The 20,232-nt window shown below is 34.6% G+C and overlaps 1 protein-coding gene across 4 annotated transcripts in view; it reads right to left on the bottom strand.

Annotated features, from left to right (window-relative positions):
* Positions 1–20,232, bottom strand: part of CNTLN (centlein) — a 180,488-nt gene that overhangs the window by 13,744 nt on the left and 146,512 nt on the right. For all 4 annotated transcript variants that reach the window (XM_057373456.1, XM_057373457.1, XM_057373458.1 and 1 more), the window contains 4 exons: positions 17,697–17,794; positions 15,884–16,010; positions 14,138–14,266; positions 13,582–13,767 (listed from right to left, as the gene is read on the bottom strand). In XM_057373456.1, coding sequence (XP_057229439.1) covers positions 13,582–13,767; positions 14,138–14,266; positions 15,884–16,010; positions 17,697–17,794 — 540 coding nt within the window. The remainder of the gene's footprint in view (positions 1–13,581; positions 13,768–14,137; positions 14,267–15,883; positions 16,011–17,696; positions 17,795–20,232) is intronic.

Genomic DNA, 20,232 nt, shown 5'->3' with positions numbered 1-20,232 from the left:
AGTAATATTATATGACTGAGGCAATGCCAAATTTTTGTCCTGTAATTACCATCTTAATTTACGCACTCCACTGTTTTGTGTAGCATAATAAAACTTAATGGATCCAAGACAAAACAAAGTCTGATGCTAGCTAGCGCCATGCCTATATAGTCAGATTTCAGTCTTRCCCTGCTGCAGATCTCATGGCAGAGGCCATAGCTCATGAGTCACGGATAATTTTTAAGTTTTACTTAAAAATAGTGTTTTATACAATAGCAATAACAGTGTTCTGCATCTAGCTGAGCTTACAAAATCATCCAGTTGGAACAGACCATCAGGGTCACCTAGTCTTTAACCACAGTGRCCAAATTAAGGCTCAGTTTAGCTTTGGCCCTTCTAATTTTCTCCCCACATACTTCACAACATCTTTGTCATCCCCAAAGTTACCTGTTCATCCATCCAGAGATACTACACTCACTATTTTTGTCAAAAGTTTGAGCCTAAGGTCTCTGTTTAACCAGGTCAGTCTTCTACCCTGATATCTTATCTTACAGCAGACACGGAGATGAAATTAATCGTCTTTGAACAGCTTCTGAGGTGCAGTGTTTGGATTTGTAACAAAAGCAATGCTTACAACACACCAGCCATTGCTGAGCAGCACTGGCACAGTGTCAGTGTCTTTGGTTTCCYGTGCTGTCACCTCAGCAAATGGGCGTGGGGTGCACAAAATGTGGAGAGGGAGCACAGCTGGGACAGCTGGCCCCACGTGACCAAAGGGACATTTAACACATACAGCAYTTTGCTTAGCAATAAAATCTGAGAGGGATGGTGATTTGTCTGTCAGGTAGGCTCTGCTCAGAATCTGGCRGGGCATTGATCTGAAATTCCTTGGGGATTTACTCCCCTTTCTTTCCCTTATTAAACTGTCCTTACCAACACACAAATTTTCTCACTTTTKCTCTTCCAATTCTTTCCCCAGTCTTGCTGGGGGAGGGGAGCAAGCAGGAAGTGAATAAACAACTGTGTGGTGTTTACCTGCTGGCCAGGTCAACCCTCCACAAATGTATAGAATGTAACATACAAAACAATTTTATACAATCTTTGTGCGTGTAGTTCACTATGGAATTGTCTTTACATACAAGCAATGTGTCCTTGGAAACTGACTTGTTTTGAAGATTAGAAAGGTATATGGATGTGGCTCAGAAMATTAAACCAAAAATGAAGTAGAATTTTTTTTCTGAAACAAGATTAGTTTCCTAAAGAAACTCATGCATTATGAAGATATTGTAGCTCTCTATGAACAGCAAGAGATGAATTTTGCAGAACTGAATAGTGAGCTTAAAGAATTCTACTTTTGTAGTMTAATATTTATTGCAAGCCTAAGGTTAGGCCAGATCCTAAGGATGTAAAAAGTCTGATTACAACCTCAAATACCTCATAATCAACAAAACAAAACAGAATGAATGAACAAAATGACACAAAGTGATGATGCCATACACCATTTCAGCAGCTGAAATAAGCATTCAATGAAAGCTCAATGAAAATTCAATTATTGCCTCTCTAAAAATCACTTGCAAAATACTTTCAGTAATAATATTTAAACAGATCTCACAGCATGATTAAAAACTCTTCTACAGTAATTTAATTTTTTAAATGCATTATTTAATATATATTTTTATATGTTATTTAAATTACCTCAGGTTCTTCACTTGAAAAAAACACACCTTCTAGGCATAACCTTTTTTATCAGAAAGGGACAAGACAAGACACAAGAACAGACCACTACAACAGAGTAGTTTGGCCTAGGGCTATAAAATGTAGCATCCTGACCCATGGGAACGAGCCAGCCTCAGGAGACTGATTTAATTCTTACACTCTCCAGAAATCATGTGTCGTTTTAGAGACACCATCAGATGTCCTGTAAGAAACGTGTAAAGATGTACAGGACTTGCAGACCAATCTCACCATCCTTCAACAAGTTCAGTATTCAAACTTCTGCCAAATATTAAAGTGGTAGCAACATTATTTTTCCAATGTCACACAGGCCACATTTATAAAATGATGAGTTGGTTTTGTTTGTCCGTCCACAGTCACAGTTTCTGCTGTAGCTCTAAAATTTATTAACATACATGTTCAAACTATGTGTCTCAGTTCGCTACTTGTGTGTATTTGGAAGAATTAAGATATTAATTCATTATCTTTTTCATTAAGAATAAAGTAAACAAATGAGCCCTTGAATGTGTTAAACCCTCATGAAACCAAAAAGATATTTTCAAGAGAATATTAGTGTGACAGCTAAAAGCTAGCAGAGATGTGAAGTTTCAAAGGCTAATTCAATAAAGAGCTGAAAGGAAGAAATACAGCCTGTAAAGCTAGCTATCAGACCAATATGTGATTTAAATTAAACAGTCTTAYGTTGATTGGCACTGAGAGTAGGGCTCACAACTTCACAGAGATAAGTGGAAGATGAAAGCACACATTGCCTGGAAGAACTGCCTCACCTGATGACCTACAAGAATTCCATTATACACAGAGAAATTGCAGTCTGAATGTAAAATATAATGTGATACCACAGTTGCATCTACAACCTAATTTTCCATGTCAATTAACACAGGCAACCTGAAAACACATGAACACATGAACTAAGAATCTATTAGACAAGATCTGAAAAACTCATTGAAGTAATTTAAAATATTACCAGCCTCTTTTATCTTAGTGGCAAGAACCATCTCCAGTTTGCAGTACAGCATCCTAGCCCAACCCTGCCTTCTCCATGGCTCTGAGCTAKGAATCAGAGATTGGGAACTAGTAAAGGTGAGTTCTGTAACATCCCAAACCCAACATYTGCTGAAGTGCAGACAGATTTGCACAGGTATTTATTTTTCAATTTCTAAAACCAAACCCATTGCAGCTCTTCTGAAAATCCCTCAATTCACACAGTATAAAAAGGACCTGACGATGTCAGTATTTGCATATAAAACTTAAGCTTCTGGGCAGTTAGTACAGCAGACCCCAAAAAACTCAGTTAAAATGTCCTAAGAATAATAAGGTACAATGACAGAGATTTGTAACTGTGCTGCATACAATTTTATAATCTGATCCCAAACACAGGCAAGTTTTGAATTGGTATAACCACACTGGCTTAAACTGTGCTATTCCTACTTGCCGTTAGGAGAACGGAAGGGTGAGAGTCTAGTTTGGSTGGCTCCCCATTTCTCCAAAATACCTCATCCTACATCCTTTAGTGAAATACCATTCCTTCTGGATTCAAAATGATTTAAAACAAATGGTTTCTTCATAACCATATATTTCTGAGTACAAAATTGCAAATATTCTTTTGACTGCATTTTCTTAACCATCTCCAGGTGCAGAAAGCCATAGGGAACAATATTGAAAATATTACAACCTGTATTTGACACTTAAAAGAAAAGGAAATGGAATACATTGTGCTATGTTCTAAAAAATAATTTATTTACAAATGGATGGACAATTGACTAAAGTAATGGACAGTTTTGAATTCCAGATTGTCTTCAAAAGAGCCATATTTAAACAAATATACAGCAATGGACTTACTACGGCCAATTATGATACAGTTTTTATTTTGGTAGAGAAATATACCATATATTCTTAACAGTATACTTAGGCATCTTAAAATTCCCTTTGTGAATAAAAATTAAGGGGCTTTTTATTACTGGTYAGCTTTTCTCTTTTCTAATGCTCACTTCATAACTGCTTTGCTATCGCATTTATTCCTGAAATCTTGTCTTAAAAATCTGCCTAGTTTTTTACATTCTTTGTAATAACTTTAGGTAGAACTTCTKGCATCAGCTGGACACCTTTTTTATAGAACATACAGCAGGTACTTACTGATATCAGGGACATATGGTAATGTATAATATTACAGCTTTACAATTATTAAATCTCGCCTGCATACTGAGCTTTAGGACTGTCGAAAACTTCAACTGTAGACCCAAATGTTTTCAGACTGATTCTGCTTGTTAAGTACCAGCAAACACTCCACAGTTTTCATTGCACTGTTGCTAAATTTTCAGCACAATTACCATGTTTTGTGACCTATAACAGAGAAAAAGTAAYAGTTTTCCCTATAGCAGAGAAAGAATTGAAATATGTATAATCAGCATGGGATGACAGGCAGAATATTTCTGTCAAAATATATTGGTTTCTAAAATCTTATTTATGTGAAATGAGMAATAATAATAATTTAAAGTTCTATTTACTTCAGCATTTAAGTCCTACCTCATTTATATTAATTTCTTGTCTGTTGTAAATTCTTTGGTTCCAACAGAATCTCCTCTGATTTACACAGGTGCTAACAAAACTATAATTCCTTTAAAACTTCATATATTACAGTTATTTACACAGAGGGGAAAAAAAGGCACTGACAGAKATTAGAGCTTCACACATGTGTAGCAAGAATGCCTGGGATCTCAGGGAGTTTATTATCTTGAACAGTTTGGGCAGACAAAGTCAGCACAGTTGTACTGGATGCAGCAAACAAAGATATTCAGGGCAGACCAAGAAATACTGAGGTGAAGCAACACTCCAAAGGTCACGCAAGAGGTCAGTGACCAAGATGAGAAGAACACCACAATTTCCTGACACTCAGCTCAGTGTCTAAGCTTGTGTTATCTTTCTGCAGCAACACAAAAAAAGCGTAAGAACTACAAATCAGATGCTCTGTGTAAAACCACAGCACTGCTGAAACAATTGTGTTAGAAACACAACTTAAGAAGTCAGCTCTGGCATTACTTAGACTCTTAAAAAATCCCAGAAAACTTATCAACAGTGTTTTCTTAAAATACTGTGATTTGTTGGTTTTTTTAATGATTCTCTCTTCCTAGGGCTCTTCCAGCTTCTTTGTAGCTCTTTTGGCATGTGCCTTGGAGAATACCGTGAATTTCCGAGTTCCTAACTTACTGTGGAGACTGCGCAAGACCCTGTAAATGGGTGYTTTATGTTCTTCCTGCTTCAGCTCACTTTCTTAGCAATCTGATTGACATAAATGAAACAATTATTTCTACATGAACTCTTAAGCCATTACTGGGGAAATTTTTCCTCTTTTCCAAGTTTTGCCAGTTTTTCTGTTTTTTTTTTTTGTTTTTTTTGTTTTTTTTTTTTTTTTTGCCAAAAGGCTTCCAATCACTTCAAGCCCAGAAGTGATGGTATGTACTCATATGTCCACCCCTGAAAAACTTCCAGTTATTCCTTTTTCCAGTCAACATTGTTTTTATCTTTCAAACCCTGAACTGGCCATTATCTTTAAACTAAGCATCTTTCTATGTCCAGTGGAGAGCTGAGCAAGAGCTTTAAAAAGAAGTCTCTCCAATCCATTCAAAGAAATCCCAGGTGAATCTACCCTTCCAGGAAGTGCAGTACAGCGTCTCCACACAGTGCACAGCTGATCCAGCTGATCCTGTTTCAATCTGATTCTCTGTTAAACTACTGTGATTTTTTTTTTTTTTTTTTTTTTTTTTTTTAACTGGGACACAAACAGAATTTTTTTGCAATTTGGTGAAAAGAGTCTCCAGTTCAAATGTTTTGGATCTGTTCACTATCTACACTGTCCACTATCACACTATCTACAGAGTCATAGTCTGTGAAAAGGCTTYTAATGCACTGTAAGAAAAAATGAAAATGGCACTATTATCAACAAAACCACCAGTGTAAGTCAGACATGGATCTAAACTTCGCGTGAGACATAAATGCACCTACAAAAGCCTGGCATACCTTACAACTTGGTTACTTCATTGAATAATCTAAATTAACATCACTAAATCCTTAATAAAGAGTAAGTTAAAAAGTAGGATATAAAGACATTCAATATATTTTAAGCTACATTTGTTATAGTCTTTACCTATTACAGTCAAAAACCAAGGTGAAGTGCTATCCTTCTAAGCCTAAAAAGAAAAGAAAAAGTAGAATAAGGCAAAGCTTTTCAAAAATCTTTCTCTTTATTCTTCCTTTTAATTTATCAAGATTTTATCTATTAAGACATCTATATTATATGCTGTTCCTGGCATACTGTATGTATTACTAACCATATGCCTTCTGTAAACTATAAGATTTCAGCCGTTCACTTAATTCATTAAAATTCACAAGGCCTATTATTCTGTTTACAGTCTAATAGATATTCACTGTCACTATTCAGGCCCCTGATTCAATTTGCCTAAATCCCAGATGCAGAGTAATCCTGATGGAGATTAGCTTAATTTATCACCAATTTCTTCTAAGAACTAAGAAAGGTTGGTATTTCAGAATAAAAGCTGTGTTTCTCCTTTTTTTTCCTGAAGTAGCTGCACAATGAAGAAAAAGCAATAAACGCCTATTTTTTTTAATGGTGAGATTTTCTCAGTTACACATATTTTGCTTCCCATATTGCTCACCATCTTGTAAGGTRTGTATTTTGCGACTAAGACTACTGATTCTCATCACAGAATCATATTCCTGGAATCAAATATTATGCTGATTCTGACTGAACACAGATTGGCAGACTTATCATGTACTCCACACAATACAAAATAATCACTCTGGGTATACTTTCCTAGCTAAAGTGTTGACAGTTTGGAGTGTAATAAATGAAATATACTTATCTTTTGGCTCTCAAGTGTTCCCAGTAGGGAAAATTTTCTAGCAACTTGAAGTCATATTAAAGGTGTCCACTTCCAAATCAAAACTGACAGTACTGATTTATGTGATAATACCTGCTGTTGTTTGCAAAATGTCCCAGTGACTCACCRAAGAAATCTTTGTTTGGTCAAACAACATTTCCAAGTTGGCACAGCTCAGACACAAGTGCACAAAATTTTCAAAATAAACCAGTTTTCATCTGTACACCATACTGTAATTCCATTTCCATAAAAAGTTAGTCTGTTTTGGCCAATTACTGAATTTTACAATTACCCATTATGCACTTCTTTTTTCAAATAAAGAGACAAATGATCATTCTGCATCTGATCTGAGTACCCATCTAAAAAAATATGTTCTGTTCATCCTGGGCCTGGAAGACATTGGAGCCTGGAGCAGTACTGCCAGGAAAATTGAATCCACAAGGCATGACAACAGAAAAAGTCTATGAAGAGTAYCTCTTGCTGTCTCACTGTAACTGGAGAATTCTGAGAGCCCCCTGCAAAGATTTCCTTCCATAGGAAGAACTGACTTTATGACTGAAAGTACAGACAYAGCAATGTACTTGTGCTGCTCTCAKGTTGYAAAGCAGATGATAAAAACCAATAGAATATTTCCCAAATATTTATGCCTTCCAACTCAACAAATCATGTCTATTTTTTTCAAGTCTTTTTTYATATATAAAGAGTAAATAGGACATGACAGCCATCCTGAGAAGAACATATTTCCTAACAWTCTTGAACCAACACAGAACAGTTCCAGAGAAAAAGACAATGATAGAAAATATCAGGAATTTGTCAAGTAATAGCATTTTTTAATGTGGCCAGACATTAATTACCTAWTGTTTGCAACAGGTAAAAGTTTCATGTAACATTTTCAATTAACCCTGCCACTAAGGGGCAGCCCCAGCATCTCCAGTCTGCAACCATGCAAAACTGTCCTGTTCTGATCCTCTGTGGTACACAAAAGGTGGTGTTGTGGGTTTTCAAAAGGTTAATTGAATTTTCATGAACTAGCTCACAATTGACTCTGATGATGTCTATGATGACATTTCATAAATAGTAGGAAGGAAGTTTCATAAGGGYAAAAATGAGGAGTGAGGTTCACTGGAGGGTGTCACTTTTCAGTCGAAGTGTTAACTTACCTAAATCTGTAATTTGAACTACAGCCCAAGACAGCAGTGAGGAAATATGCCATGACAAAACTTATGTCAATATTCAAGATAAACTGAAGAAAGATAATAGATACAGACAATATATTAGGATATAAGGTAAACTGACTGAATGCAAACAACTGGCCAAGCAGAGGCGAAATAAGTCCTTTTGAGACATGTGGCTGGTGTACATAGATGTATGTCAAATAAGARAACGAGGGAGAAATGTACCTAGCCCAAACCCTGCTCTGAGTAGCCAAAATGAGGGCAGCTGTCTTAAGAGGGTGAATGTTAGATCCCAATCTAGATCCATTAAGCTTGCCAAGTGAACTGCCATGGGTCTTGATTTTGGCAGTCAGTTTCATCAGATGGTTGTACTGGAGACCTATCAAGAACAATGCCAGAACACACCAGATGTACACTATGCTGCAGTGGGTATCCTCTGTGGAAGGCACACCAGTCCCAAATGACAGAGCATTATGGAAGTGAGAAGTGCACTCAGCTGATTTCGAAGCATTCAGCTGCCATCGCCTATTTATTACAGCCATATCTGAATATAGATGAATATAAACAATCCTTCTCAAGGTCACAAGAGTTCTGATAATTCTCATGTTCAGGCAGGTGTCATCATCACAGATTAAAATGAGTTTTGTTGATGTGCAGCTTGAATGGGATAGGTGACACTACTGAGTCTTGGCTCATAAGGTTCTCTAACAGCAACATTCAGTAAATGTCTAGGTGAGCATAAAAAACCYCTATATGACAGAAAACAGAATTCATGCATGATTTTGGACAGTTTCATAGTAAACTAATACACTGTACTGCCTTTTTGATAGAAAWCCAGTCAAGCAGTCTAGTGGCAATTTTTAAAATTTATCCCACGGCTGTTTTCTGCACGAGTTCTCAAAAGTACTATGAGCATACAAGAACATTTTGCTCTGGTTGCTGCACTGCACGTAACTGGCAGGATCCACTTGAGGATCTGAGAGAAGAAGTTATAGAAAATCSTGAGCAATGGTACACCACACAAGTTGAATGCATGAATCAAAGACAATCTGTAGTGCCTGATTAATGTGGGATGGGATAAAGACATGGCTCTGAAAAACACATCCAAAGTACTCTCAGAGCCACCTGATCCCTCTTCCAGGTAGTTTGCATATTTCTGTAACAAAAATGTTTTATTTGGCATAGTTGACATACCTACTTTATTATTTCATAGTAAATACTATTTCATTATAAATGCCATGGAAAAATTTTACCAGGATATTTATATTGTGAAAGTGTTTAATAATCAAGTTTTGTTCAAATTGTTATGGAAATCTAAAAATCACCTAGATTTTATGATTTATTTTTCAGATCAACTGCATGAGCTATTTTTAACCCACTTAACATACTATTGATACTGCATAGCCTATTTTTTTTTTTTGATCTGAGCATCTCAGTAGTAGGTCAAGCATCTTAAAAAGGTATAATAAAACAAATATTAAACTTTATCAACTGATTTGTACTACTTCCCAGAAAAAAAACAGATTTATTCAATACAGTTTTCTTTCCATAAAGGCATTCTAAGAAATATAGCTATACTCCTATGCTTTAATACTTCAATAATTGAATTTCATATCAGTATTTTATCCAGAAATGAGGTCAGATTAATGAACCTAAAATGCTGTGTTTTCTGAATGTTGACTCAATATTATMATTCTTTTAGACTCCAGGCAGTGCCATAAAATATATGCACTAGCGTTGAATAGTTATTCAAAATGAGGATCAGCAAGAGAAAAATTTCTTAACCAGCTCTATGAAGTTGTAAGCCATAAAAATTTTCAATTCAAAAATACTACCTCTTTCCAGAAAACACCAAAAATGTTCTCTTGGCTACTCTTAGATTAATTCAAAAGGTATCAATCTATTTCATTCCAGATACCAATCAGAAATAACTATTGACCTCCACCTTTACACAGTTACGGAGTTGTTTTATCTAATAATAGATTGTATCTGCCCTGTAATAGCTACCTTATTCGTAGTACACTGTTAAATCCTGCCCGTTTACTACTTTTCTTGGCATTGCTACCCACAGGTTTCCTCTTGATTTCTTGAGTCTCCTCTCCATCATTTACACTTCATTGYTGCTTATATTTTCAGGTTATCATCTATAATCCATTTTCCAGTTTGTTTATATTGACTTTTATTTCTAAATATTTTGCTWTCTTTCCTACCAAAATGAAATAGATATTTATAAGGAGCTACCATCTAATTAGGCAACCATGTTTTTTTGGTTACTTAATAAACTGCTACAACCCACAATTCCTATTCATATTTCCTACTACCCTGTATCTTCCTCATACTGCCTCTGGAGAAATGAACTGCTCTGAATTAAGCCACTTTAGGTGCCCTGTCAGTTCTCACTAAAAGTCATTCAGGAGATAACACCTGATCCCTATCCCATATGCCAACAAAAATAAGTCCAGTAATTACTTATAATATATTGGATGCATACTGGATATATACAACAACTTTTGTTTACAAGTATTCCTTTCCACATTTTTGGAAACTATTACTAGATTCTACAATCTAGCTATTGCACTTCATTGCATATACATCCCAAATTTGGGCTCCCACAGCAAGGCAATATTTTATTGCCCTTCATTACAAATGTGTGCTCAACTAGTAACTTATCATCCTCTATGTGGTCCAATGGTATGTACTGGACTTCTACCAGAAACCTCTTCCCAAGATTTTGTAACTTATTATCTTGACTCAAATGGATTCAAGGTCCTGTGGTTCTGTGTTATCAATAACTCTAAAAGCAAGTAACACTGCATGCTATAAACAGTCAYACTTTCTTCTCTGAAGTTCCCCAGTTCTCCTGTTAATAGATGCAATTATTATTTGGCAACTCTGAAATAATTGAATTGTTGTATGTTAAAAAAGAACTATATAATGCCACAGCAGGTGTGGAATGGGTGGAAAAAATAGCTGTATTCAACTTCTGAATGAGGAGAAAATTATGCTTGCACTCTGAAAAACAGGTATGAAGTGATCAGAAAAACAAGCTTATGAAGTGATCAGAATAGAAGATGAAGACTAGAGGGTCATATAATTTTGTTGACCTATTTGAGTGACATACAGGTTACACTTGATCTCTGCAGAGGAAAACTTATTTGAGTCACTGGAACTGGAGTGAGAATCCAGGTCAGGGGACAAACAGCTACCTGGAAGAGAAGGAACAAGGCAGACCAGACATCAAAAGAAGAGCTGTACTCTTCAAGAGGGAGGAATACTGCTACTTATTACAACAAGTAATTATCACAATACCTCAGTCTTCCTACACAGATTATAACATTAGATACACAAGAGGTATTTTAACAGGCTTTACTTGATATACTGAACAATTCCACAGAGTTGGCAAGGATTTTACTTTTTTACGGTGATMTACTGCTAATAAAATCTGATTTTAGCACCTAACTAAACACAGTAATTTACTTACGAGCTTCCTGTTCATCAAYATTTGACTTACAGACACTACCTTTGTTTTCAAAAAATCTTTCTGAAGAGTAACAGTAGTCAGCAAAAATGTTAATTGAAATATGCATGCATATTCTTTTGATCCAGGCAAGAAAGAAGGTATTTAGTTATATTAGCTAAGTATTATTATTATTGCTATTATTACTATTATTATTATTATTTATTATTACTTGAAGAGGAATTTTATATTAACTTTTTTTTCACATGTAGTACAACCGTGAAAGTGCTAATGAATATTCATGGTAATTAACACTGAAACTGTCATCTTATTCAACAATGAATGAAGTTATCATAATAGCTGCTAATAGATGATTTTGCACACTACAGCCACTTTTCTGAACAGAAGATAATTTTCCAATTTTTGAAAAGCTTTTCATTATGGAAGTATGTAAAATATTGATAGTATGATCTGTTTAACTCCTTATTTCTAGAACTACTACTTTAAATTTACTCAATGAAGATATTCCAAAATTCATCGCCTGAATACAACCTGATTGGAGACTGAATTGCTTCTCACTGTCATCAATGACATAGGAGTACTTAATTACTACACAACATTAATTAAATAATAGATAATATATTAGATTAATTCAGGTTTTCATAAATTTAGCCAAAAATAGGCATGTAGCTGTGGAAAGAACACCTATTTCTTCCTCTTAGAGGAAGCATTCAGTATTAGAAGAAAGAACATTTTCTTTCATGAAAATTTAGTTTGTTCAGGGATGGGCAGGATAYTTCTGAATGAAGGGGCACAGTGATCAGTTTTACACCTCTTTTCTAACACTTCCATAAAAAGCAAACAGAAGATAGCCTTTATTTTAATCACAAATTTTAAAAAGAGAATAACTCATTTTTTAATTAACAGGCACTTTTTCCATGAAAACCAATCATTATTTCCACCTTTGATAATTTAACTCATGAATTATTTGACTTTAGGATTTTAAAGCATATTCAACATTTTTCAGTCATTTTTCTTAAGGAAATTTATATGAACTTTGCAACTGAACTGAACATGGGATGATCTGAAAACAGCTACACAGAGTTAWTTTTTTTTCTGATGAAGACAGAAASAAGRTGCAATGCACAAGTATTTAAGTTACTAAATTTAAATCTAGATTTGAATGTTATTCTTGAAGGGATAACTACATATGCCTTCTTTTTCCAGTGCATCAAAATACTGCTACACTTTACTTTGAAYGCTTCACACTTGCTCAAACATATCTGAAAGCAGCTCACTGCTACAGAAGTCCGAGAACAGTAAAGAAGTGGCCATGTTTCATAAGCCAATRAGCAACAGGCTTCTTTGAGAGCTGGTATATATGAGTTATATGCTAAATTAATAAAATCACAGAMTATTCCAAGTTGGAAGAGACCCACAAGGATCATCAAAATCCCACTGCTGGCCCTGTTCAGCAGCACTCCCAGAAGTCACACCATGTGCCCAAGAGCATTGTCCACATGTTTCTTGAATTTTGTCCAGCTGGTGCTGGGGAGAYTATTCCAGAACCTAACCCCCTCTGCATGAAGGCTGAGGAGAAAAAAMCAGAAACTTTTCCTAATATACAACCTAAACCCCCCTGACATTCTCATGCCATTCCCTCAGATGCTATATATTCAACCTAGATACATGTGGAACAATCATAGTATTTCTTAGCATTTCATAAAAATAAATATTATATTTCAAATATTAATTTATAAAACATAGATTAGTCTATTCTGTAAAACTTCACACTGATTTAGTATAATCAAGGGATATGTGTAACACCACAGAGTCAGTGCATTCTTGCATAGTGCACTATAGGAATTTGTCAAGTATTTAGGCAAAAGAAGAAAACAATACTCTACATACCGCTCTTAAATCTGCTTTCAATTTTGCAATATAGAGGCTTCCTTATTTAGCATTACTAAAACAAGAAGCCCATGAATATGGAAAATGAGGCAATTCACACTACTCAATATATATGAACTATTATATTAAATGTGTTGGGAATTTTTTGTTGGAAAGAAATCTGATACACAGCTAAGCACTTTGCTTGGGAAGAAGTATATGGCAGCCATATATAAAAACACGACCAATCAAATTTATGGAAGTCTTTGAAAGTCTGGGAGAGAGATATTGATTCTTTTTCCTCATTCAGACCTGACACCAGAACACTGCAGGAACCACATTGCTCTGGAACAGGGAATGCATCAAAGCCTTGCTTACTCTTTCCCATTTTGCATTCAATCAGAAACACCTTTACTCAGGTGAACACTCGAAAGAAAATCAACATTCAAACCTTCACAAATGTCTTGAACTCTTCTAYTTTGTCACTGGTGAGCAGCAGTTCCTTCTGTAGAGCTTCCAAAGCCTGTGCACTCTGTTTAGCCAAGGCATGTAGCTGCTGAGATGCAGTAGTTTCAAGGTCAGTCATAGCACACTCAGTCTCAATAATTTTGCTCTCTAGTTGGGTTAGCTTGAGATCCTGAAAGGCATCCACAGAGACATAGCAGGGCTAAGATTAAAGCTCATAGGAAGGTATGGTAGATTACAAACAAATGAATGAACAAACCAACCTCCCACACCGCGGTTGAAATCACAGAATGTTTCACTTACAAGATAAAAAAATGCAATTTCATGGCAAAAAGTAATTTCATTTTCAGTCATTATGCCCATGTTTCAGTATCTGAATTTCAGAGGTGTGACTGAATTACACCAGAGAAACAAGATTACTATTATTCYGCTATTTTGATCCTATCTGCATTTAAAGTTTAAGCTGATGACCTTGCAACTTTTCATCTAAAATTAAGGTATGAAAAAGTTCCAGGATGAAGCCATCAAAACTCTAAAGATACCTTTTTCTCCAACTCATATTTAGCCTTRTGATACATCTGCTCATACTGAGACTTCTCATTCATAGCTTCATTAAATCTTTGTTTTAGTGAGTCAATTGAGGTTTTTTTGTCTTCAGCCAGTGCCTTCACCTGAAATAATGAAAGGCCAAGAGCATTCAGAAAACTGAAAACTGAAAAATTGGAATCAAATCAAAACTAAACATTCCTATGTTACATAAACATATATAACTGTATAAATAACTTTATTGTATTATCTTATTCTGAAATTGCAGACTTTAATAAATCTCTGCTGCTGATCTAAGAGAGATCAGTTTGCACACAATCTTGATACATGAAGTTTTGAATTGTACTAAATAGAAAGAAAAGCTCTTCATTTGCAGAGCTGTTTTTTGATATATATTTTATAGTTACAGAAATTGCAGAAGGGAGCAAACCATAACTTCCAGTTATTTCTTTCGTCAGAGACAAACCCGCAAATTTTTAACTCAACTGAGAAAATTGTCTATATGTTAATAGTCTGTACACCTTCTTAGATAATGATTATCCAATGCAAACACTGACTGGGGGTAAAATGAAAAAAAAAAAAAAACAAAAACAATGCTCCTAGAAATCATTCAGCTTTCCTATAGTACTAATCACAACATTTTCCTGACAATATTGAGAAACAGGGAATTTCTTTGATCTTTTGCTGAAGATAATGTAAAATTTATCAAGCTGTTTTCCCACATGGAATAATCAAAATAATGTATGGAATAAGATTCTCTGTAAATGCAGTGCTTAAAACACTCGAAGTACAGCATTAAACCATATCATTCCATGCTAAATCTTTTATCTAAAACCAAAACCAAGTATTTTTCTCATGTCATAGCTTAGCTCCCTTGCTTACTTATGTTCCCACTTTCTGGCTCTGGATTTCTTAATAACATCTTATGTTTAGCATGGACAGTTATACAGTAGCTCTCTTTGGAGCTGGAAGTGCTGTATGACTTGAAGCAGAAATAGTGCTTCTGATATTCAGCAAGCACTTGCATTCTAGGCAAACWAAAGCAAATAGGCAGATAGTTCATTTCTATTTTGGGGTCATAAGGGTCATAACCTCACAGACAGCCAAGCATCATGATCTTTTTCTGGCACTGAAGGCCAAAGTGCAATACATCAGCTGGATAACWTAGAAATATTCAAAACCATACACAACTTCTCTTACCTTCAGTGAAATCATCCCAAAATTTAACAGGAGAAAATAGTTTGCTACAGAAGTCAAGCACTACCTACACAGTTAGAATTACTTCAAGCTAAGAATTGTGAATCATTCATAACACTGCAGTAGAAAATAGATTAACATATTAAAGCATTTAACTACTATAGCCAGGAGAGATGCATGGACTTCATTAGCATATGTCATGTAAAATTGCCCTTGTTTCAGGTCTACTATATTTTATGAACTTACAGTGCATAAAACTAAATCCCACTACTTACAGAATATCCTTGCAACTGTGTGTTCTGAATACTTKAATATTTAATTACACCTATAATGAAGATAAATTAAATTATGCTGAATCCATTCAAGYTATCACCATATACTGATTTCATACAAATTATAGTGGAGGGAATTACACCCTTCAATTAACTGTATGCTGTTTGCTTTAAGCAATATATTGATTTAATATGTACAGTACGTTGAAATAACTTGCGTAAATCCACCAGCTTCTGTTCTTCCTAAAACTAGGAATAGCAAGAAGGAAGTACCTTTCTCACAAGACTTTCCAATGTTTCATTTGAGGCTTTCTCATTTTCTTGATTTGCTTTTAGTCGGGATCTTAAGTCTTCCACCAAATGTCTTTTCATAGTAAGATCCCTTTCCAACTGAGAAATTCTGCAGGGGAAGAAGYTGGACTACATATCACTGTTAAAAAATTTGGTTGATATGCAACTAAAAGATATAAAAGCAGTAGACAATCTATCATTCCTCTAGCTGCAAAATACTTTAAAAAATAAAAGCTGATGCAGTTCTTGCAATTTWCTCTATACTCAAATACTAAACCCAGATTCAGTACCTTGTTAAACAGACCTTTTTCTAAATATGCAACATATTTGTGATTTACTTTTTGCTTGTCTGAACTGAAATCACAATATTCTTAAACTATTATCAAAAAAAAGGCAAAAGAAACCTACTGAGCCCAYGAAATTAAATTAATTAAATTCCTTTGATGTCTCAAACAATCATTCAAACACTATTTTGTGCAAAAATTATTTTCAAAAGGAAGTAAAATGGGGAAGTCTCCTTTTATCCAACTGAGTAATACATAGAAACAGTTGAATAAACTCTATCCCTCTGTGTCAGATGAGATAAAATGCAAAACCTAGAAACAACAACAGCATTTCTCAGAAACTTCTCCAAAAATCCCCAAAACGCTCATGTACTAAAAAGTAATCTGTGTTCAATAAGAAAATKATGTCTTATACAATGCTTCCACTATTATGATACAAATTAATATTTTAAATATAAACATAAGCAATTCCTAAATATGTCCAAATATCTGGTGTTTTTTTCAAATGAAAGCAAAACGAATGGTATGTTCAGGAATACAATACTGTTAATAGAATATCAATGCCAGATTAAAAAAACCCAGGAATACCGTGCCACTAAAAATTTCTTTGATCTATTTCACCTTTATACTCTCACTGTTTATTTGGTTATTATACGTTAAAGCTTATGAAAAAACCAGTATCTATTTTATAAAGAAAGCATGCTACCCAATAACCTATTTTAAATCTAAAATCTTATGATGGAAAAATTCAGTTTCACTTTGAAACAGAAAATAAACAATGAACACAATTTAACCATTTTAAGAGCTCTTTCTTTTTCAAAGGAACTAATTTTAGATACATAAACTGCATTGTTTCTTGAATCAAAAAAATCAGAATGGTTAGAGGAGTAAAACTCTTGGGCAGGCAAGAAATTTAGATACACWAATAGCTTTTTTATAGTTTATGTAGTAATATAACTGAAGAAGAGTATCATACCAGTTACAGTAGGTAGAATAAAAATCTCAGTCATATATTAGACAATCTTTAAATTTCAAAATGAAAAGCAAACCTTAATCAATTCAAAGAGAAACAAATACAGCTGTCCTTTTGAACCGTTTTATGAATATAAGACTAGCTATTTAATCTTATTTAAGCATCTGAACCTTGACATGTCTCTTAGCCCCTAGGCAAAGAATTACTGAATTTGAAAGACTGTTTAACAGTGCTGAGGAATTCATTTCGACTTACATCAAGGATAAAATAGCCTACTCTAGGGTTTGAGCTCCGACTTAAGGTATTCTTACTGTCATACAGATACTGTAGTTAGCTAATCACTCATAAGTTTAAAAAAAAAAAAGAAATGAAATTTTAGCATATACTGCTCCAGTTTCAAAAAAAAAACCTCTGTAACATTATGCAGCACTGCAATAAAAAGATTACWACGTTCTCTTAAATATCTAACAGTTAATATGGCAATTTTACAGCTGCCACTGGGTGGCACCAGACACAATGGATAGAAGAGTGACCATACTTGGCTCGTAGCTCCCAAATCCGTTCTTCTTTTTCCTGGACTTGTTTTTTCAGTGACTTAATGGTTGTCCATTGTTTAGTGATTTCAGTATTCGAATTCTGTATTGAAAAATATAAAAAAAAAAGTAGACTGAATGTGATCACAGTCAACAGTAAATTTTGAAAAAAATTACCTGYGTAAATTACCTGTTTAAATTAGAAATTAACTGGTACTAAAGGAGCATTCTTTCTAGAAACACTTAAGTAGAAATATACTCATTGGAAAATAAGATGAAAATCAGTACTTTTCCACTATTTAACGATATATATATAGTTAATGATCTATATATATAGTTATATATAGATGTACCCCAGGACAGTTGCAAGCACCAAGCTGGACCACATTTTCTCTTGCACAGAAAGGTCAGAAGGAAAGGTAACAGAASAGAAGTAAAACTGGATCTTCATTTGAACTACATCTTTGAATGATATTGTTCTACAGCACAAGGAATCTATATCTATACAATAAGAATGTCCACTAATTCCTTTCATCTTGAGTATTAGGAAATACAATCTACAAGAATGGTTGTTTTTACGTCTCTTGAAATTCAAAGCGCAAGATAAATCCATTTCCGTTTGGCTGTACTAACACAAATTCTACATTTAGGTAACCAGCAGGTATGATCCTGATTTTCAGGCACATATCATTCCAGTGAAGACAATTACCGTTGTCAGTCGTTGGCCATTTCTCATTTGCATATAGTATTAAGAAAAGAAGTGCCTCAATTCTTCCATGCAATTACACATATCATCTACCCCAGATTTAAATTCAGAACAAATGAACAAATACACAAAAAAAAAAAAAAGCTATGAAATTCAAGTAAGTAGCCATTTTTGCAATCTGGGCATATGCATTGAATGCCATTGCTGAAATGGCAGCTGAAACACACTGCACAGAGAGATTTCAGAACTCCAAAAGGTGTTGCCAAAAGATACATGTTAAGCATATGCACAACATCTATGTGTGCCTACATGCATACAGATTCAGCCACTGTATTACAGCTTTTTACTTACTATGTATAAACAATAAGCAAATAGATGAGACACGCTGTAAACAAAGATACTTCAGGAGAATTTCTCTGCTTGGTGCAGACTTGTAATGCCTATTAACATTAATGGGAGTATTGTACATAACTCTGTGCACCTCAAGGGGAGTATATATTCTTGTGTGCATAGTTAGATGTAAAATATTGTTCTTAATAACTTGTCTAGTCTATTTACTATTATTATAATGTGAGGTGTAACCAGAAAATTGTTAAAATTATGTGTGCTAGCAGAATATTCCTGAGTTTCCTGAGACCTCTTTGTGGAGCTTGAGCTCCATAAGTGTAAAGCACAGCATCCAGTTACATGGTTTACACACCAGGAATGAACTTGAGTACTTAGGCAGGCCTGTGCACATGTTCAGAGGCAAAGACATATGCTTTCAGCACTCTGCTTCCGAACTCACCACCCACACTTAACACATTTCTTCCTATTGGCAAAGATACAAGGAGTCATTACATACAACATAAACAAACACTGCAAAGATAGTGCTAAGGAAAAAAAATTAACTAACAAAACCAGGTACTTGGAGATTTTGAGCTGTAAGGAAAGCTTTTTACTGCTTATACATTCCACTATTTAGGAGTACAACAATGTGACTCCTTTTTAAGTCAGCTAGAGAGCCTGGAACAATAGTTGACAACCTTTACCAAATTCTTCTGCTAAAAAAATAACTTGCTTGACTTAAACTACCMGTAAATAAAGTTAAGAATTTTACAAATTCAAGTAGTTTTTGAGGCCCTTATATTCAAAACTCTCATCCAATTCAGAAACCAGTGAATTTACTCTACTATTTAGCATTTGGGGTCACAGACTATCTCCATCCTAAATATAGTTTTGCATACATGATTTATTTTTTCATTAAAAATTTAATATATCTTTAAGAAGGAATTAAAAGTCATGCTAGTATTTTTTATATCAGATTTATACATGCTTGCTAAATGTTTCCTCTGCTGCAGAAACAAAAAAAATCTTTGATTTTTCAGCAACTTATTTTGCTGCTTACATTTGGCAGACAAATAGAGTAGGCTTCTAGAATGGGTGTTACTCTTAAGCTATTTAAAAAAATAAATCCCCATTTTTTTTAATTTTTACTTGTATGGATCAATTGATTACTAGGTTTTTGGATAATAAAGATACTAATCTAAAAGGTACAACCCCAATTAACAGAAATTACCACTCACCAGCAACAGAAGAAGATTAGTCAATCGCAAATCTAAAAACAACACTCAAGAAGACAGTGTGTATGGTTTTAAGACCTCTTTCTCATAATTAAAGTAGATCAATTCATGTGTCTTTTCATGGCTACTCCCTGCTGGCCTCATCTCTTTATCAATGTGACCTACCTTCACTAATCCCTGAATTTAGATGTTATGCATCCAGTGTGCAATAGCCAAGATCTGTAATAGCATGATTACCATCAACAACCAAGAGGTTTGAGTATTACCCACATC

The sequence above is a fragment of the Malurus melanocephalus genome, unplaced genomic scaffold (genome assembly GCF_030028575.1).
Source record: "Malurus melanocephalus ecotype Western Australia unplaced genomic scaffold, MMel_1.1 scaffold_198, whole genome shotgun sequence".
Classification (NCBI taxonomy): domain Eukaryota; kingdom Metazoa; phylum Chordata; class Aves; order Passeriformes; family Maluridae; genus Malurus; species Malurus melanocephalus.
The sequence above is the reverse complement of the archived record's forward strand: the minus strand, read 5'-3'. Positions and strand labels throughout refer to the sequence as shown.